Here is a 20,974-nt window from a genome sequence, read left to right on the forward strand (position 1 = left end):
CCGAGGTGGGGTAGGCTGGGCTCTGTGTCTGGAGCCAATCCAACTCTCTGCCCCTGAGCTGTGGGTGCCAATAGCTGATGCGATTCTATTCCCGCCCACTGGATCAGGGTAGCTACAGTCACAATGTTGGGGTCTGTAGCCCCTCACTGTGGCTGGCTCTGTTGCCCCCTAGAGGGGAAAGACCCCATGTCCCATTCCCCTAATGCCCTCCCACACACATTTTTAGCTGAATTTTTTATTTTCTACAACAATCAGAAAAATCTCAAAAGCCTACCAATAAAAAACCGGCACAGCTTTTTGCAAAAGTATGTACAGCATCTGGGATTCCACAACTCTGCTAAAAAACGTATGTAATTTTAAGACAGCTTTGAAAAAAAGTTAGTCTTAAAGCTTCAAAATATTTAAAAATATCCAGAGAAACAAAATTTACAGTTCTGTGGGAATTGGAGCCAAAATAATTGGCCAGGTCTCCAGCTGGTGTCAAGTGGACGTCGCTCAACTGAGATCAATTTAGACCAGTTGAGGAGCTGGCCCAAATATTTCAACCAAATGCTATATTAAAATTAAGGCTAAAATTTAGACACATCCTCTTCCCCGACAAGGGCTCCAGATTTCCCAGGAAATGCCCTGCTTTTCTGTGGCAATCCGGAGCCCCTGTCCCTTGCCTGACTTGAGAAGTCTCAGGCTGCACGTTGATCCAATTCAAAATAAAAGCATCCAGGTAGACAAGGCTCGAACTGCTTTGCTGAGCCTCATGGCAACGGGCCAGCCAGTGTCCTGTGTGCCCTCCGAGGAAAGACGCGACCATCTCAGATCCACGGCCTCCATCTCCCACACTGGTGGTGGAAGCGATCGGGAAGGAAAGTGGATTGCATTTAAACCACCAAGCTCTCTCTGCTGAGGTCGTGGTTCTGGAAGGAAACAGATGTGGCAGATCAGCAAAGAGGGCTTGTCTCCTGGCCACAGGCCCCCCCGAGTTGAAATGCCTTCCAGTGAGACTGAGCACACCACCCGTTGAGCTGATCATAAAGATCAAGAGGTGATTTCCTCAGGGAGTGGCGGGGAGGTGTCCTAAAGGCCGTTAACTGGGAAAAAATCCAAGGCATTCGCATTACAGCTATGAGAGTCCCAGGATATTAGCGAGACAAGGGGAGTGATGGAATATATTGGAATCCTGCCTCCTTCACCAACACGTGCACAGACAGCATGGGCCAGGAACTCAAAAAACCCCAGGGGACTGGCTTTAAAAAAAGCCAACAAACCAACCAACCAACATCCACATCATCTTGGGTGCTTATTTTGCCGTCTAGTTCCAGAGTCTCAAAAGGGGTGGGTGGGGGGAAGAGAGAAAAATCAGCACATGCCCCAAGATGTGAGGGAAAATGCCTCCCCAGCCCTCTTTCCCTCCCTATGAGTACAAGAAAACTGCTTTAAAAAAAAAAAAAAAAGATCCCCACACCAAACATTAGAAGACTTGCGATGAAACCCTAACAGGCAGCCACAACACCTGTTCACTAGCCAATTCAACAACCAGCCAGCCACCGGGGCTTTCTGGGGAAGGCAGAGTCAAAGAGGAACAGGACAGCAGAGCCCTGAGCTGCCGGTTGGCTTGGAGGAGTTTTGGAGTCTAGTGCTCTCAGTTATGTGGGCCCATGTACATCCGCCTGCCCCTCTTCTATCCCCTGAGCAGAGATTTATCCTCCTGCAGTTAAAGGCTTCCTGCCCCACACATCCTGTCAAAGACCCTTACATGGAGGAACAATGAACCTAGATCACAGCTAGATCTGCGAGCCACAGCTGCCATGGATTTGCAACTTGGCATCCCCTAGAGGAGAAACGCCCTATATCCCATTCACTGCCACGCCCTGCTCCCCCTCCCGAGCCAGCACCACACTGTGGAGTGGGATGGCAGCTGGTGCCCCCTAGAGGGGCAGGGCCCTGCATCCCATTCGCTTACCCGTCGGAGCTTGCGGTCATTCTTGCCCCGGGAGGAGACCGACTCTGTTTCTGTGTAGGGTGGCGGCGGTGGGGGGAAGCCATCTTCATCCCGGTCCCTCCTGTTCCCTGATCGCGCGCTGGACCCGCTGCCCCCGTCCAGGTCCTCACGGCTGCCGGCCCTCCCCTTCTTGTGCAGCGCCTCCTGCAGGAGCCGACCATCGTAGTGGCCCCTATCGAGGTCCCGCAGGTCGTCCCTGCTGCGGCTGCGCCGGTGGCCGTAGTATTCCTCCTCCCGCCAGTCAGGGGAGCTGTCCCGACGCTGCCTGCCCCGCCCCCTGCCCCGTCCCTCCGGCTGTGGGGACCAGTCGCGGTCCAGGTCATCCACAGAGTGGGAGCGGGGCCGCCGGGCATAATGCTCCTCCTCGTAGCGCTCGCCCCGCCGGGGAGGGGGGAGGAGGTGGTGCCGGGCCTCACTGCCCCGCCCGCTCTCCCCCTCCCCCACATCGCTGATGGGTGACATGGGCCGGGTCCGCAGCCGCCCCAGCCCCTGGCGCAGCTCCTGGCGCCGGTCGTCTTCATGGAGGGAGCTGATCTCACTCATCACTGAGGCTGGGAGGGGAGAGAAAGGGTTAAACAGGCCTCTGTGTTCTCCTCAGCAGCCAGGGCTGGCCCCATGCCCCAGGGCAGCGCTAGGGGGAGCTGTGCTGGAGGGAGCTCTGAGCATCCCCTGGGTTTCTTGCTGGGTGGAAGGAGAAGAGGAATCTACAGCCAGGAGGCTACTCACTTTTCTCCAGCTTGCCATTGGCTTGGCCTGGCCGTGTAGGGTCGAAATTGGCCAGCTCCTTCTCCATGTAATAAAGGACCCGCATGGAGTCATCCTGCTGGTTAGCCTGGATCCGGTATCCACTCCGCACTGCTGGGGAGAGGGGAGTGAGTTAGAGACCCCCTTAGTGCCAATCCTGTCTGGAAGGGGCAGGTACAACCAGTGAGATGCAGCCACCTCTGAGGCAAGGCAGCCAGGTACAGCTTAATAGCAATGCCTGAGATGCAGCCATCTCTGGGAAGGGGCAGCTGGGGAACAGCTGCACATAACGCTGCACAACAGCAAAAGAAGGAGAATCTCAGATCCAAGTGAATGGGGGTGGAATGGAATTGCCCGGTGTGGGGTTTGGCCGTTTGGTATATGGGGCACTTACAGACCTTTAAGAATCAACATGCTAAGCAGTCTTTATGTTGATTGGCGAGCACCTCTCTCCACACAGCGCCCCCTACCGCCACACTGGGGCCAGCACTAACTGCAAGGGGAGAGCACTCCTCCCCCCAGCAGGGCGCTCCCCAGCACTGCCCGACTCCAAAAGGCAAGGGCGCCCTTCTGGCGACTCCCTACACCATAGGTCTCCCATCCTAGCACTGTCCACTCTGCTTAGCAGCATGGCTCAGGCGGTGAAGGTGCTATACCTGGCTGCCTGAGCTGAAGGGGACACGATGAGACACAGGGGAGCCGTGCCAACTCCATCCAGCAGGGGGCAGCAGTATCACATCACCAACTCCCGCTGCTGTACTGTCATCTGCCAAGTCTCTGCGTCACAACCTGGCTTCTCCTTACCTGAGTTCCCACCACTATCGGTATCCCGGAGCAGGGGCACCTGGGAGCTGTTCCCACCAACTACAAGGAAATCAAGAGAGATTAAGGACATCAACAGTTTCAGCCTTGTGGCTCGGTGCCATGATTTCCCCATCTATGCGCCCTAGTCCTGCAAGTCCCAGCGCTGCAGGTTTGCAGGATCAGGGTCCATAGTTCTACCATGTGACCAGGAACCCTATTATTTATTTATAATCTGGTAGAACCCATTGTGCCAGGTGCTGCCCAGATGCATGAGACACAGTCCCTGCCCCAGCTGAGACTGGGGCCCCGTAGTGCCAGGTGCTGCCCAGACACACAGCGAGACAGTCCCTGCCCCTGAAAATGAATCAGCTGAGCACTGTAATTGTAACTAGGACTGGGCATGCTGCTATCTAGCTTACATCCTACCCTCAGGGTAGCCACGGGTGATGTAAATCAGCACTGACTCCAGCAGTGCTCTGGCCAATTGACACCAGCGGGGGAATCTGTCCCACTGACTCCAGTGGAGCTGCAGCCAATTGGCAGACCCCCAGCTGGGGTCACTGACTCCAACACAGTTCCTATTGTGGGAACACATAATTGACACAGAATGCAAAGTTACCGGAGCTGGCTCTGTCGTACTCTGCCCCATAACCGTTGTACATGGGCGACATGGGGATCATGGTAGTAGGAGGACCTAGCTTCATCGGGTTTGGGTGGGAGTAGATACTGGGGGCACCGACACTCTGAGCATAAACACTGGGGACGCCAGCAGTGGCAGCTTTTCCAGCGGTGTAGACTGAAAAGAGAAAGCAGGGGGAGTTTGAGGGATCGGAACATGCAGATCAGCAGAAATAGCCCCCATTGCAGGACTTCCCCAAACTGCCCTCCCAGCACCAGGAAGAGAACCCAGGAGTTTGGCTCCCAGGTCCCCCCACTAGACACCACTCCCCCCACAGAGCTGCAGATAGAATCCAGGAGTTGTCTCCCCCCCCCCCCGCCCACTCCTTTTGCAAGTTTGCCGTGCAGTACGAGACAGGGGAGAGAACTCACGAGCTTCTGGGCAGCAGCACTTCTCAGGGCAGCAGGGACACCGGACATAGCAGCAGCAGGTGTGGGGGCAGCACTGGCACCAGCAGATACCGAAGAGGAGGAGAAGGAGGAGGAATCCCAGCACCACCAGGATGACAAAGAGCCAGTCTGCGAAGAGGAAGAGGTTTCTCATTATGGACCCAGTCGCCAACAGAACCCACCCAGCAGATTGGCATCAGGGCCTCCCTGCCCTGGGGACACTGAGGCATACACCAAGGCCAAAGTTTGACCTGGGGCTTTGGGTTCAAGACACCCTAAGAGGAGCCCCATGGGAAACAAACCAGACCAGCTGGGAGACAGCATGGCCGAGTGGAAAACACCCAGTTCTATTCCTACTCTGCCAGTGGCCTGCTGGGTGACTTGAACACATCAAGGCTCTGTGCCTCAGTTTCCCCTTCTCTAAAGGGGGGATTATGATCTTGACCTACTTCGTAAAGATGGGCTGACGAAGAGTGCTCTGAAGGAGATAGGCATTATTATTATTATTAGGCATCTGGAGTTAGATACAGAAAAATCACCAGGGGAACTTGCATAGATTTCAAGGCTCAGTCAGGACCCTTCGGCCCTGCTGCATAGCCCAGGGTGAGAACCTCCGCCAGCAATTTCTGCCTGCAGCCTAGATCTGGGGTTGAGCAAGAGCACCCTTAACTTCACCCTTTTTGTAGATTTCAAGCCCTGATCTGGTAGTTGAGCTAGAGAGGAGCTTAGAGAGATGCCTGATTTCAGTGGAAAGACTCCGAGGGCTGGAGAATCTGCCCCATCCCGGGGGCAGTCGTCCCCAGGGTTAATTCTGCCCCCGGGGAAAAATCTGCCCCTTATTTCCACTCTGGATTTGTCTTACTTCATCCCCCAGCCATCAGATCTCGCTCGCCTTTGTATGCTAGGTTAAAGAGCTCCCCAGGGAGGTGCTGATAGACTAGCATCAAGTCACCCCTGAACCTTCTCTAGGAGAAACTCCACAGAGTCTCCTACTAACAGAGTGCCGATCGTCCTTGTGGCTCTTTTTGAAACCCCCTACCCAACATCCTCCCCGGCCCCCCCCCCATCTCCCAACACAAAGACAATGAAATTGGGAGAAGTGGCGTATACAAAACAGAGCCAGTCAGTGGGTGATTAGCCTGCGGAACTCACTGTCACAAGGTACTGTTGAGACTAAGAATTTAGTAAGATCCAAAGAGGGAGTGGATGTTTGGACAACCATGGCAAAGCCCTTGATAGCATTGGTCTAACACAGAAAAGTGTGAATGCTGCATGCGATCCACTCCAAAACTCCAGGGAATGTTTTAGGCATCCATGGATGGAACCCTATTGATTTTGGGGAGAAATCAGAAGTGCAGAAGGGGGAAAACGGAGGCCCCAGAGGCCCTAGCATCTGATTAGCAAAAATACAGTTTCAAGCAGCTCTGCAATAGTCTATAAATGAAGGAACCAGTTTCTGGTGCCATTAACACCTTCAGGCATAACTCCCCTGCCCCCAGCTCAGTGTCCAGATGCAGTTTAACATATAGACACCCTGCATGACTAGTCTTCCAGACAGCATGGTTGGGAACACACTAGCTCCTGGCATTGGGGGGGTGGGGAAGAGAGTCACGGCAGGCAGAGTCCCTGGGATCTGTGTTACTACAGAAAATTTTTTCCTGGGTATCTGGCTGGTGAATCTTGCCCATAGCTCAGGGTTTAGCTGATCGCCATATTTGGGGTCGGGAAGAAATTTTCCTCCAGGGCCTCTTCCAATCTGCCCTGAAGGTTTTTTGCCTTCCTCTGTAGCATGAGGCACAGGTCACTTGCTGGAGGATTCTCTGCTCCTTGAAGTCTTTAAACCACAATTTGAGGACTTCAATAGCTCAGACATAGGTGAGAGGTTTTTCGCAGGAGTGGGTGGGTGAGATTCTATGTCCTGCGTTGTGCCGGAGGTCGGGACTAGATGATCATAATGGTCCCTTCTGACCTTAGTATTTATGAATCTATGGGGAGGTGGGGGAAATCCCTGAAATAGCATGGGGATAAATACATTGAAGAGTGTGAGATGCTTAGATACGACAGTGATGGAGGCCAGGCAAGCAGATCACCACCATGGTCTGTCTGACCCCTCCATCAGGCTTATATCTTGTAGTCTGAAAGGAGGATGGGGTCAAGTGGGTTAGAGCGAAGGAGGGGCCGGGGAGGAGGGCTAGGAGCCATGACTCCTAGGTTCTATCCCTGGCTCTGGAAGGGGAATAGGGTCTGGGCTGGGAGGCAGGGTATATACTCAACTCTGCTCTGCGCTCCACCACAAGGAGAGCGCAATCTAAACACTCAAACATGAGCAGACCAGGAGATGCAGAGTTCAGGCTCTGGAGCAGGGATGGGCAAACTTTTTGGGCTAAGGGCCACATCTGGGTGGGGAAATTGTATGCAGGGCCGGGGGTGGGGGGCGGTGTGGAGGTGCGGGCTCAGGGCAAGGGATTGGGGCAGAGGAGTGGTGGAGTGTAGGAGGAAACCAGGGCAGGGAGCTGGGTGCAGGAGGGGTGCGATGTGCAGGCAGGGGGCTTAGGGCAGGGACTTGGGGGACAGGGTACCGGAGGGGTTCGGGCTCCGGAGTGGCAGCGGCGCGCACCGGGGCCAGGGCAGGCTCCCTGCATGCCTGCCCTGGCCAGCGGCCGGAACCACATCCCTGCGCAGCCCCTGGCGAGGGCCCCCCCCCCACAGGTCTCCACGCACCGTCCTTGCTGCACCTCCAGATACCTCCCCTGAAGCTCTCATTGGCCACGGTTCCCCGTTCATGGCCAATGGGAGCTGCGGGGGCACTGTCTGGAGGCCAGGGCAACGCACAGAGCCCTCTGCCCCCCCCGGGCCCAAGGGACGTGGTGCCAGTACTTCCGATAGCGGCGTGGGGCCTGTGGCACCACAGGAGGCAGTCGCGTGGGCCAGACTCAAAGCCCTGAGGGGCCAGAGCCGGCCTGCGGGCTGTAGTTTGCCCACCCTTGCTCTGGGGGGACTGTCACCTTAAGCCTGGCCCCTTTGAGGCTTGCACTAAGGAGTAAAGTCAGGTCAAAAATATTCCATCAGGACAGTTTTCCATCAGAAAATGATGAAATCAAAGCGTTTCGCAGGAAGCTACCGAACTCGTGTAAAGTACCTGCTGTTCAGACTTGTAGCATGTGATATAAGCCTCTGGCTCCCAACCAAATGAAATATAAACACTGAAACAAAGTGCTTCGAGACAGTGTTTTCGGCATTCTGCCCCCAACTTGGGGAAACCGGAGCCTGTCCAGATCCCACCCCGAATTCGGAATATTGCCATTTCCGTTCTGCAGGAAATGAGTTTCCACCAGCGCTATCAAAGAATTCCATGGGGCAATCACAGCACTGTCACCCTCTGCGGGACAAAACCAGAGCTGGATGATATTACCTAGAAATCGATAATTATTATGAAGTAATTACTTAAGTATTACGATAGCGCCCAGCAACCCTATGCTGAGCACTGTACATTTTTATCGCTATTAGGTTTATTTTGATAGTAGTTAGGAGCCCCAGTCTCGGGCCAGGACTCCCTTGTGCAGGGGCTGTACAGACATGGAACAAAGACTCTCCCAAAGAGCAAATTAAAGCCCCTTTAGCTATTTCTCTTCTCCCACTGGCTCACATCCTCCTAGCTCTGCCTCAGTCATGATCCAACAGTAATGTGCACTGCATAAAAGTTAAGTGGTGGCATAATTTCCCCATCCTACCTGCCCCAAATCTAGCAAGGCAAGTACCTTCCATGTGCCCTATCAGAAAGCCTGGCAAAAGCTCCGAGACTTCAGATGATTTGCCTATGGGACAGAGAAAGAGAGAGAGAGAGAGAGACAGTTACTAGAGATATAGGTGAACGCCATAAAGGCAAGCGATTTGAAGCCCACTGTGCTATAAGGGTGGAGGTGGGGATAGTAAGCAGCGCACTGGCCCAGGTGGGCATTCAAACTGGCACCCAAGTGCTTGATGCTTTAGAGAGCGCATTCACACAGGGAAGAAATTAAAAAAAAAAAAAAGATTTGGGCTGTAGCTACAGCTGAGTAACCCTGCCAGTCAGGCAGATCATCAATGATTGGGCCCTACCACGTGGGCATTTGGTGCCCGGAATGGAGGAGAGACTGAACTCCTCTTTTTCCACTTATCTAGCAACAAATCCTCAAGCCAGGCTTTCAAACTTCACGGCTGCAGCGTCTGACTCTTGCCACAGCAAGATTTGACGCAGCCGTCCAGGCAGTCTCATGTATCCTACAGGGGTGAAGTCGAGCCAGATGCTACATACTCCAGAAGAGAACCAAAGCCAGGGTGGGTTTGGCCACAGATCCACATGGTCCTGTTTTCCAGAACCCTCCAGCTGAATCTAAAATGGATTTGGCTATAGATCCACTATGTTCTCCAGGGCCTCCATAACAGGATCCATAAAAGTTTGGACCAATGGCACATTATCCAGAGCACCAGAGACCACTCCATCCTCCTCCTCCAAATGCCTCTCTCTGACCTCAGCCTCCGGGCCCCCATCAGCACCCATCCCTTTGCCCCAACTAGTCTTGCTCCCCTCTCCCTGTGGCTCATAGGGTCTCCGTCTCCAATCTAGCCAGCACCCCCTCTCCCTTCCAAGCAGTCCACCCCCTCCCATTGTGCCATGGTGGCTCTGGGTGGGGTGCTGGGCGAAGGCACACAGGAGGGGGTGGGATGATGGTACCTGCACCTGAACAGCCATTCAGCCAAGACACCTCTTATCCCCACAATGGCCCAACCCATGAGCACAAGACTGCTAGGGGCAAGTGGGCTCTAGGATAAGGACGTTTGGGGCAGTCAGGACACTGCAGGGGGATACCCAAGTGGGGTGATGGGAGGTTACAGAAGACTACTCCTTTCAGATCAGGGCTCACCAGGCACATCTGTCCTGAGGAAGGCCCCCAGGACGGAGGCTACTCAGTAAGGGTGCCAGAAAAGCATCTCCAGACACGGCAATATTTTGCCCACCACTGAGCTCCTTTGCATCACTGCATTTCCATTTCACAGAGAGAGGGGGATGCCTGCTGAGATACAAGCCAGGAGTCCTGACTCCCAGCCCCCGCCCACCAGATCTCCACAGATGAGCTGTGCAGCACTGCTACACCCACACAACTGAGTGTCAGCCTCCTTTGCTGTCCCCTAGTGGCAGGGAGCTGTGGCATTGCTCATGGGAGTGACACATTGGTATCAATGACATAACCCTGGAGAAACGCAACAGGATCAGAGTAATTCCGGGACTAACTACTATTACGTCGTGGAGTTCCAGTGCCCAGAGGGCTGCTCTCTGAATGTTGAAACAGGCAGGACATTTGGGGAGAAGAGCACAATCAGCACAAAAAGCTCCTGATTCCCAACAAACTAGAACAGCCAGGCATAGAACCAAGGTGCCCCCTTACTTTAACCCATTAGACCCCAATCCCCTCACAAAGCAGGGATAGAGCCCAGGAGTCCTGGCTCTCAATTCCACCCCCCAACCCAACCCCCCCCCCCCAAAAATCCATTACACCTGGGTTCTATGCCTGGTTTGGGGCGGGAAATGAGGAGTCCTGGCTCCCAGCCCCCTTTAATGCACTAGAGTCCGTATCCCTTTCAGAACCCGGGATAAAACCCACTGCAGAATACAGAATCCCTTTTAGCTCCAGCAGGTAAGCTAGCTTTCAACTCCCATACCTTCTGTTAGCAACCAGGCCAGGAGGGAGGCAGTAAATTTATGAGATGGTCAGCAGGGAAGAAGAGTCGCTTCAGGAGATTTGGGGGGAGGGGCGTGTGGAAAGTCACATCTTACACCAGCTGCGAGTGTTGCTATGTAGTGCTGCATGACGGCTGGCACTGTGACTGGGAATCAGGACAACTGGGTACTATTCCAACCTCTGCCAATGACCTACTGCGTGAAATGGGCAAGTCACTTAGCCTGCAAGCATCAGCAACCCCTTCCACTCTTTGTCTAGTTGCAAATTCTTTGGGGGCAGGGACTGTCTCTCGCTGTGTGGGTAGCACCTGGCACAACGGGGCCCCAATCTCAGCTGGGGCAGGGACTGTCTCTTGCTATGTGTCCGTGCGGTGCCCAGTGCAATGGGGCCCCAATCTCAGCTGGCACTATTGTAATGTCAATACTGAAGTGATTGCTCTTTAAGAAGCTAGGCCAGCCGTGCTGGACAGACATGCCAGCTCACAGATGGCACTGAATGGGAATGAGTTAGTTGAAAATAGCAGAGAAGACAGAAGTTAATACAAAGGGACTGTTGGAAAAACCTTCTTAGTTTCTGCTCCCCAAGTCTCTTTGTATTAGGGAGCAGAAACTAAGAAGGTTTTTCCAACAGTCCCTTTGTATTAACTTCAGTCCTCTCTGCTATTTACCTGACTGGGAGGCTGAAATTCCTGTTTGCGGAGCAGTGCAAGCAGCACAGAGAGGAAAGGGTATATGAGGAAGATGCCGTGGGGCAGAATCGGAAAGGCCCCGGGGATGAGGAAAGGAGGCAGGAGCTGTGCCCTGCATGGGCTGCAGGAGTCACCGCTTCCTCTTTCTGGTTACCCTCTTCCTAGCCCAAAATGCTGCTGATGCCTCTGATTGGTGCTGCTGTTACTCTGGTCCAAAAGCCACCTTCGGGGAAGTTGGGCACAGGGCTGAGAATGGCACACACAGATTTACCAAAGGAAAGGGAAGGAGTGCTGTGTGAAAAGGGAAGTAGCTGCCTATCTGGCCCAATATCTGCCCCTGCCCAGCCCCATGCGCCAATCTCCAATCCCTGCTGCCCTGGAGCAGAGAGGTGAGCCCATCTAGCCTGGCATCCCACCTCCTCCCCAGATCAGGCCCATGGACCCATCTAGCCCAGCATCCTGCCCCTTAGCACCCACCCCAATCAGACCCATGGGCCCCATCTAGCCTGGCATCCCATCTCTGACAGCACCCCACAAAGCCCAATAGAACATCCCACTCCCCACCTGTTTGTGTCCCAATCCTGGCCACTTACCCAGCACGATGAGCTCCGCATAGGCCTCATTGTTGCCCTGCAGGTCTTGTGAAGAGGTGACGGTGCAGTAGTACACGCCGCTGTCGCCCCAGGCGGTCTGGTCGATGCTGAGGTCGGCATCTGCAGGGGAGACAGATGAAGGCAAAGCTGGAGACACCAGAGCCAGGGCAAGAGAATCAGGGTCACAGGCTAACATGCAGGAGGGGTCTCCAAGCAGGAGAGCCAGTGCACCAACAAGCCCTTTCAGCATAGTCTAGGCAAAGGCGGTGGTGTCCAGGGGTTAGAGCACAGAGCCAGGACTCCTGGATTCTATCCCCAGCTCTCAGAGGGGAGTGGGGTCTACTGGGTTAGAACTGGGGAGGCTGGAAGTCAGGGCTTCACATTATTGATAAAAATACCAGCCAACTGGACAGTGTTTAGAGAAACAGCCACAAAAATGAAGGGGGTCCCTGGGGGAAGCTCTCTGGCCTGGGTTGTGCAGGAAGGCAGACTGGATGGGCATGATAATCCCTGCTGGCCTCTGTGATGTGGGGGGCAGGAGGGGAAATCTATGAATTATCCAGGGCTTGTGGGGCCAAGTTATGCAGAGAAATTAAAAGCGGAATACTCCCCGCAGGGCTCAACGGCTGCAGCCCCCACCTGCTTATCTCGAACAATGGCACTTCCACCAATTGAGGGCTTTGAAAACCGAAATGAACACTAAACCCTCAAGTATGCACACAAGCCACCATGCCCTGCTGTCAGGAACAGGCTGGAGTAGCAGGAAGCCAGGGAACAAGCCCTTTTGATCTCAGCAACCCAGTGGCAGAGCTGAGACTGGAATCCAGGTGTCCAGAGTCCCGGCCTGGACAGCTTTGGGACAAGATTTTTCAGAAGTGGGTAATGATTCTGGGACTGGATTTTCAGAACGTGCCAACCCTCAGCTTCCCAAAAAAGAAGAAGTCAGGTCTCTGTAAGGAGTCCCATGCAAATCACTAGTTTGCGTCTGAAACATTTCAGCCCAATGTACAATGTTCCCTCTAATTTTTTACACGCGGAATGAATTTTATGTGCACCAATATGGAGGTGAAGTATGGCGTGGGTGGGGTTGAGGGGTTCGGAGTGTGGGAGGTGGCTCAGGGCTGGGGCAGAGGGCTGGCGTACAAGGGCGTGAGGATTCCAGCTGGGAGTGCAGGCTCTGGGGTGTGGCCAGGGATGAGGGGTTTGAGGTCCAGGCTACCCCAGGGCTGCGGCGGAGAGGAATCCCTGCAGCCCTCTTTCACCACCCCGAGGCAGAGGCACCTCGTCTGCCACAGAAGTCCCGGAGCCAGGGGAGACGCACCTCTTGCCCCTGTGCAGTCCTTGATAGCCTGCTGTGTGGCCACATGGCTTAGAGGGAACTTAGTCTGGCTGTATGGCGTAGTGGATAGTGCATCAGACCGGGGTCAGGACACTGGGGTTCTATCCCCAGCTCTTGCCAATGACCTGCCATGTGACCTCAGACATGCCACTTCACCTCTCTATGCCCAAGATCTTGTGTATCGTTGGTTTTAGGACCTGAACCATGAGTGAGTTTTGACAAACTTGGTCTAGGATTTTGCTGCATGCCCATTAGATCATCTTGTATGTTGTCTCCTCTCACCTGGCCTCCTATATAACACAGGCCAGGGACTTTCACCCTGTTACCCACAGATTGTGTTGGACAAAACGATCTTCCAGAAAAGCCTCCAGTCTGGATTGAATGACCCCAAGAGATGGACAATCCACCACTTCTCTGAGGAAGTCATAACGGTTAATCACCCTGGCTGTTAAATTTGCCCTTCCTTTCTACTTGAAGGTTTCAGAGTAGCAGCCGTGTTAGTCTGTATTCGCAAAAAGAAAAGAAGTACTTGTGGCACCTTAGAGACTAACAAATTTATTAGAGCATAAGCTTTCGTGAGCTACAGCATCCGATGAAGTGAGCTGTAGCTCACGAAAGCTTATGCTCTAATAAATTTGTTAGTCTCTAAGGTGCCACAAGTACTTCTTTTCTTTTTTCTACTTGAAGTGTGTCTGGCTTTAACTTCCATATGTTGGTTCTTGTTCTACCATTCTCCACTAGCCTGGAGAGCTCATTAGTACCTGGGATTTTCTCCCCATGAAAAAGATCAAATCACCCACTGATATTCTTTTGGACAAACTGAAGAGATCGAACTTTTTCATTCTCTCACTCTCAGGCCTTTTCTCCAGCCCTTGGATTATTTTTGCAGCTCTTCTATACATCCTCTGCAGTTTTTCCAACATCCTTCATAAAAAGCGCACCCCAGAGCTGGACGCAGCCTTCCAGTATCGCTCTCCCTAAAGCCAGCAAGCTTTTTACATTTTATAAACAAGCAGTGTCTCCCGCTGTTCCAATTCACTGAGTGATGCTGAAATCTGGGATCTGTGACATCAAACGATCATCATAAAATCCAACCACAACACCTAGCAGCCTAACTAGGACATCACTAGAGTCCTGAGCTAATTGGTTCAATTCTGCTTACCTGCATCTTCAGCCACAGTTTCAATTAGACTCTGACATTTCCCGACCCAAATGGTAATTAATTGTAATTAATGGTAATTGCAAAGCACTGCAAGGATGGAAAGTGTTATGTAAGGGAATCATTAGAATTGTGATCAGCTGTAATGACTTAACTGTTGGGTACTGCTGTTAGCCAGTTGCAGTGTTCCATTCCTGAGCTGGCTGCATTTTGGTAGGGGGAAGTGATCCACAGTTTATAAGCGCAAGACTCTAGATGAGTGTTAGAAACTGAAGATTTTTGCTGCATGAATCATTCACCAGTTTAGCCAGGTTACAACAAAGCTGCTGTTATCACAGAAACGCCTCCGGGTAAGACAACACAAAAAGAAAAGGCATGATAATTTAACAGAGTTTGGCTGGAGACAGTTGAAGCACAGCTCCAGTTGATTTTAGACACATGATCGCAGGGCAAAGAGTTTTGCTGTGGACTTTTGACCTACCATAATACAATGCGGTTGATTTACATTGTGAAGCTACAGCAAAAGCAGTAGAACCTGAAAATATTTGTATTGGAGTAGAGCCAACCGATATCCAGGCCCCATCATGCCAGGCACTGCTGAGATGCAGTCCCTGGCCCAGCTGAGATCCAGGCCTCATCATGCTGGGCGTTGCCCAGACACAGCAAGAGACAGTCCCTGTCCCAAAAAGCTTCCAATAAAACTACACAAAGGCAGGTTTTTTATCCCCGGATAGGGAAACTGAGGCAGAGGGGAGAGGACTTTTCCAAGGTCATACAAGGAGTCCATGGCAGAGATGGGAATTGAACCCTGGAGTCCTAGTCTATGCCTTAACCACAGGGACAGCATCCCTCTCCCCTTCCTGATGGAGCTCAGAGCATCTGACACCAGAGCACTCAGCTTAACCTTAACCAGATACTGCTGTTCTGATACCCAGGTGTGGGTCACTGCAGGGCTATGAGTGGTTAGAGCTGGAACAGGACCCAGGAGTTCTAGTCACAGATGGGGGACTCCGCACCCTCACCCTAACCCAATGCCCCAGCAGTGCTATGCAGCAAAGAGCTGGGTGGGGGTGCTCTCCCTGCACAGTCAGCACTGGCCCGAATGCCCTAGCATGGTGAAATGTGTAACAGAGGCTGTGACAGTTTGCACAATGGTTAAAGATCCCCTAGTATTGCTGGAGTTTGGCCACAAGGCTCCTGCTATTAGAGGGAGCTCAATTCTGCCTCTCTCAACTTCTCCACCTGCTTCCAGTCATACGCAGCATTCTTTGCTACCTGCCCTAAACTCTCCCCTGTTATTGTCCACTGTTAAATATTTGTTTTGCCAAATCCCAGAGGTGGCTGCATTTCAGCACTGGGTGAGTGACACAAAAGGGCTATTAAGGAGTTGTAGCATTCCGCCCCAGAGGTGGCTGCATTTCTGTGGCGGTGAACTCTCTTCCAATAGCTTAATGGCAGCACTTTCTTTTCAGAGCTCCCCCTTCAATTTCAAAGCCACTGCTATATTAGTTCTGTCCGTCTGGAAACGGACATGCCACTAGCATAAACAGGAATTATCCGGGCTTGGAGTTAAGACACTGAACTGGGACTCGGGAGATCTGGGTTCAGTTGGTGCCCTGCCACAGGCACCCTGAGTGAGCTTGGACATATTACATCGCTCTGTGCCTTAGTTTTCCCCAACTATAAAATGGGGATGATAATCCCCGCTCTGTATCTTTAGACTGAGCTCTGTGGGGCAGGGACTGTCTCTCACTGTGTGTGTCTGTGCAGCACCTGGCACTACAGCCCCAATCTCAGCTGCGGCAGGTACTGCCCCCATTTCTCTGGCTGCTACCATAAAACACCTAATAAGCAAGCAGTGTAAACGCTCTGCTCCCCCACCTCCTGTTATCCCCATCTCAGTTGCGGGACCCCACCAGAATGCACTTAATAAGCAAACACACAGCAGTCCCTCTGCCTCATTTATACTGAGGGTGATGGTGATCAGGTACCACTCATAGAAGTCCCCTGAGTGCTACCGTAATACACCTAATAAGTGAGTTGGGGGTACCATGGAACACCTAATAAATGACCAGCACAACAAGCACAGTTATTCCTGAGGGCCTTTTGCACCAAAAAATTCTGCTAATTTTTTGGTCAAATAAATGTGGAGGCTCCAGCATGGCATTTGGGAGCACAGGCCACTGGCTGCACAGAGGCGGAAGAGATCGCTGTACAGCTCCCACTCTGGGACACAGACTCAACAGTGAGGCTGCACCCAACTCTGACACAGCACAAGGACTCTGCCTGCCCCAGAAACACCCCAGGGCCCTGCTCCTGCCAGGTGCACCAGGGGTGGGCAGGCAGGCTGACTCAGCAAGGCAGGATCCATGTGTGGAGGGACTTAATTAGGGGGGATCCAGGTGCGGGTTGACAGGGTTCTGTGTGGGGCAATCTGGGTGCATGGGGATCTGGATACAGAGGGGCTTGTTGTGGGGGGTCTGGGCGCAATGGTAATGGAACTCTGCAGGGGTGTCCAGGTGAAAGTGGTTGGGGCTTAGCAGGGAGGGTCTGGGTGTGCGTGGGGGAGGGGTGGGGGGAGATGACGATCGCGGGGGGACAGAGCTCAGCAGGGGGTCCAGTATCAGAGTGATACCGCTCCGCGGGAGAGTCTGGATGTGGGGAGGTCCAGATGCTGGGGGAGTGGGACGGAGATAGAGATGCAGCTGGTTCAGACTCAGTAGGGTGGGGATCCGGATGTAGACGGCTCCCTGGGGTGGTCCAGGTTAAGGGGGAGTGAGGCTTGTCAGGGGTGCGGGAGGCTCAGCGGGAGGGTCTGGAGATTAGAGTCTGGATGCACAGGGGTTGGGCAGATGGTGGAGCAGCTCCCTGTAAAGCAATCGCTCCTCAGCTGCAGGGGGAGGGATGGTGCCAAAAGTGCGGGGGGGGGGGGGGGGAAGGCAGAGGGAGAAGAGAGAGAGGCAGTTTGCAGAGCTTCCTACAGCCAGAGGAGAAATCTGGGGGTGGGTTGACAGCCCCAGATGCTGTGCAAGGAAAGAGGAAGTCCTGTCATCCCCAGGGCAGGATAGGAGCCACCAGCCGGGTCTTCCCCAGTCCCGCCCCCTGCGCCACAGTGATTTACCTCTCTGCCAGCTGCCCTGGGCACCCAAAACATACCGCTGGGGAGGGTCATATGACCGCTCTTGTGGCTTCCCTTTCCTTCATCATCAGAAGGCCATTTTTCTGCAGAGAAGCAAAGAAATCTGAAGGGGACACAAATTCTGTGCATGCACAGTGGCGCAGAATTCCCCCAAGAGTACAGAGTGTTGTAGTTCCCTGCACACAGTGTATTACCATAATATACCTAATAAGCCCTCCACCTGGTACAATGCCTCTACTTGTGCTATCATAATCCATCTAATAAGAAAGCCACACCATCACACACCTAATAAGTGAGTTGCAGGGGCTACCACAACAAGCCATCCACCTGGCACAATGCCCCCCAGCATGCTCCTATAATCTATCTAATAAACTATCTGTAAAAAAAAACCCTCCATCCTTCCCCTGGAACTTACTGTTGGTGATGGTGATCCGACGCCCCTGATAGAAGTCCCCCAGTGTCACGGCGTTGCCCTGCTTTGTAGCCACCACCCGCACTGTGCGAGTGTTGTCCTGGCACTCCACATAGGGGTTGTATCCGGGGTTGTTCTGCTGCAGCTGGTTGTTGATCTGGTTCTCCTGACTGCTGGGGTTGAAGGCATCGGCCAGGCGGCTCCGGCAGTAGGACTTATACTTCCAGGTGACTATGGGCGGCTGGGTGGCTGAGGTCTGATAGTTGCACTGCAGGGTAACAGGCTGGAAGAGGATCACCACATTGAAAGGGTTCAGCACCGTGACTTGCATTCCATGGGCAGGGCCTGGAACAGGGAAAGGGCAGGGTCAACTGGGAGGTCAGGTCAGCTGGGCCAAGGAGGATCACAGATGGGGAAAAGGGTATGCCCCAGGCAAGTGAAAGAGCCAGAAAAGAAGCCAGGAGTCCTGCCTTCTAGCCGCTCTAACCACTAGACACCACTCCCCACCAAGAACTGGGAGCAGAACCCAGGAATCCTGACTCCCAGCCCCCCTGCTCTAACTACTAAGCCACAGTCCTGTCACTCTAGAAGTCAGATTTCCATTACAGTGGTTGACTCAGAGACATGACTAGACTAACTTCTCTGTCCGCCCCCTTGAGGGTAAACAGCCATTGAAGAGTCAAGCGTAAGAGGTCTCAAGTAAATTGCCAAGCTTTTGGACTACGCTGCAGCCCCTAAAGAGTTAACACCGGATTGTTTCCTTATTACAGGGCAAATCAGGAACTCATCATCGCTTGGATCACCATCACTTCCACTGGCCCATAAGCCATTCTGTGACACACCCAGCCCCTTGCTAGCCCAACAATCCCTGACCTCACTGCATTCAAAACAGGAAAGCCTGGTGCTTTTCAAAGTCATCAGTTACTAACCCACACAGCTTCATGTCTAAAAACAGCTCAGGTATCGTAAAGATGAGTGGCAGAACTGGGAATAGAACTTAGGAGTCCTGGCCCCCAACTCCTCCTCCTCTAACCCACCAGACCCCACGCCCCTCCCCGAGCTAGGAAGAGACACCAGGAGTCCTGGCTCCCAGCTGTAACCACTAGACCCCACTCCCCACCCAAACCCAGGGCTAAAACACAGGAGACAGAGTTGGGACTCTTCAGATTTAACAGGTCTCAAGCCCTCAGTGAGGAAATGCAGCCTCCTCTACTGTGACCCCACAGCAGCCATTTTAAAACCACCCACAACACCACTGACCCCAACACTTTCCAGGTCACGATGCCAACAGTGTTCTCTGTGCACAGTACGGCATGCATTCCACTTAAAGGGCAGGAGGAAAGCCTGGTCGCCAATTACACCAGGAACATGGTCATGACACCGGGGTCCACACTCCAGGGGAAGGGGGGAAATCCTGACCAGAGATATCAGCTATATCTATCTTCTGCTGAGAGATCCAGTACTCTGCATTCACACCACCCTGCAGAGCCATGGGTAACAGAAAGCCCCTCTTTCGAGGCACATTACCCAGTAGGGAGTTTCGACAGATGTGAGCTCACCAAGACAGGGTGGATGCCCTTCTGGGAAAGAGGCCACACCTGTGTTTCTGGATTGGGGTGCACCCAGCGCCAGGGAGAGCTGTATGTATGTGACACAGGACACCCCACAGTTACCTCACTTGGCATGGGAAGCAGAACAGGCCAGTGGGCATGAAACCCAGGGTTGTGGGAAAGATGAGGGCCGAGGAGGGAGCTATATTTGGCAGCTTCTTGTGCTACCTGTTTACCTTGGAGGGAAAAGTTAAACACACACAGCGCAGAGAGAGAGAGACAGGCTAGTTAGGCAGAATTGGGGGAGGTGAAAGGACGCATGAAGTCTCTGATCCCACTCCCCCACCCTGCTACCTGGGACCCCCAAGCTGCACCCTGAACTGCCCCAGTAGCACAAGGAGACCCCTATGCCAACCCCCATGCCCACTAGTGGGGCCCCAGGCAAGGGGCAGCCCAGGGACCCACACTAACCCTGCCCACACCCACTAAGGGGGCAGCCCAGAGACTCCCCCACTCCAACTAGTAGGGCTAAGAGCACACCCAGATGGGGTGGGGGGAGGGGCGGACCAGCTCAAGGACCCCCACCAACCCCCTCCCCCACGGGGGCACAGCAGCCCCCACCCTGAGGGAGGCACAGCTGGGCGGAGCTAATCCCCCTCACACCTCTCCCCTCCAATCAGCCGTCGAGTTTCTCCCTTCCCGCCCCCTGTAGCTCGGGGCAGGAGACCCCGCAGAGCGCAACTCCCCCTCAGAGGAGGGTGGAGAGGCGAGGGGGGATGGCGGTGTCGCCGCTCGCTCTCCGGGCAGGGACGTTACCTGAGACCCATGCGCCGACCAGGAGCCATAGCAGAGTCCGCAGAGCCGGCTGGGGTCCCTGGGTCTCCATCCCCGCCTCCCCCAAGCAACACGGGGCCGGGTTGATTCGCCCGCGTCGGGCTCCCCCTTCCCGCCAAAGGGGGAGGGGCGCTACCCGCTTGATTCGGCCGCGTCCGACTCCCGATAGCTTCGCCCGCCCGCTCCGCGCGTCTGTCTCCAGCTCAGGTGCTGCAGCCTCGCCCAAGGGGCGGGACGTACCACTTCCTCGCGGCAGTTGGGGGGGGGGAGAAGAGAAATCCCTCCCTCCTGCGCAGCAGCCCCTCAGGCGTGGGCTGTCAACTCTGATTCCATCGTGTCTTTGAATCAGGGGTTGCCCCCCCTTCCCCTTTAAAGCTGGGGTTTAAAATACACGAACATCTCACCTGTCTCCCTGCCTCCCCCTCCCGGGTTTGAAAATGGTCCGGCCCAGGTACCCAGAGGAGGGTGCTTGGGGCAAACCAATTTGTAGTTTGGAAATGGGGAGTGAACTTCGTTGCTTTACCCTCCCCTCTATGCCAATGACTTGGCCCAGGGACACACCCTAGACCAAGTTGTGGGAGAAACCAAAGTAACTTTAGAACGGGGGAAGGATTGTAACCTTCCCCCCTTTATGAAAATGGACTGGCCCCGGGGCACACCCTTGAGAAAGGGGTGGGAGAAACCAAAGTAACTTTTTAAAGGAGTTGGAATATCGCCCCCCTCACATAATTGGGAAATGGACTGTCCCAGGTGCAGCCTGGCAAAGTGTGTGTGTGTTAATGGTTCTCTTTCTTACAGGGCCAGTAGCACTGGGATCAAAGTGGAGTTTTACTGCTGGCCTCAGGCCCAAAGCCCTCTTGATCTAACAGACTCTGTCTAAAAAGTTTTAAAGACTTTAGAAGGAAGGAAACAACATTGGGAGTGAAAA

The 20,974-nt window shown here is 53.7% G+C and overlaps 1 protein-coding gene across 4 annotated transcripts; it reads right to left on the reverse strand.

The window, feature by feature from the left end:
* Window positions 1-219: 219 nt before the first annotated feature.
* LSR (lipolysis stimulated lipoprotein receptor) lies at window positions 220-20,547 on the reverse strand. Of its 4 annotated transcripts, none has more exons than XM_038382818.2 (10): window positions 20,029-20,478; window positions 17,666-18,007; window positions 11,614-11,733; window positions 8,371-8,427; window positions 4,595-4,741; window positions 4,164-4,340; window positions 3,545-3,604; window positions 2,723-2,851; window positions 1,958-2,547; window positions 220-911 (listed from the first exon to the last, which is right to left on the reverse strand). In XM_038382818.2, the coding sequence occupies exons 1-10, from the start codon at window positions 20,096-20,098 to the stop codon at window positions 876-878; spliced, it is 1,728 nt and encodes a 575-aa protein (XP_038238746.1). In that variant the 5' UTR covers window positions 20,099-20,478; the 3' UTR covers window positions 220-875. The 4 variants fall into 4 exon arrangements, with proteins under 4 accessions (XP_038238746.1, XP_038238745.1, XP_038238749.1 ...); XM_038382817.2 differs by having other exon boundaries at window positions 2,723-2,854; XM_038382821.2 differs by lacking the exon at window positions 8,371-8,427 and having other exon boundaries at window positions 20,029-20,547.
* Window positions 20,548-20,974: the final 427 nt, after the last annotated feature.

Source organism: Dermochelys coriacea, chromosome 24 (assembly GCF_009764565.3).
Source record: "Dermochelys coriacea isolate rDerCor1 chromosome 24, rDerCor1.pri.v4, whole genome shotgun sequence".
In the NCBI taxonomy this organism is placed as follows: domain Eukaryota; kingdom Metazoa; phylum Chordata; order Testudines; family Dermochelyidae; genus Dermochelys; species Dermochelys coriacea.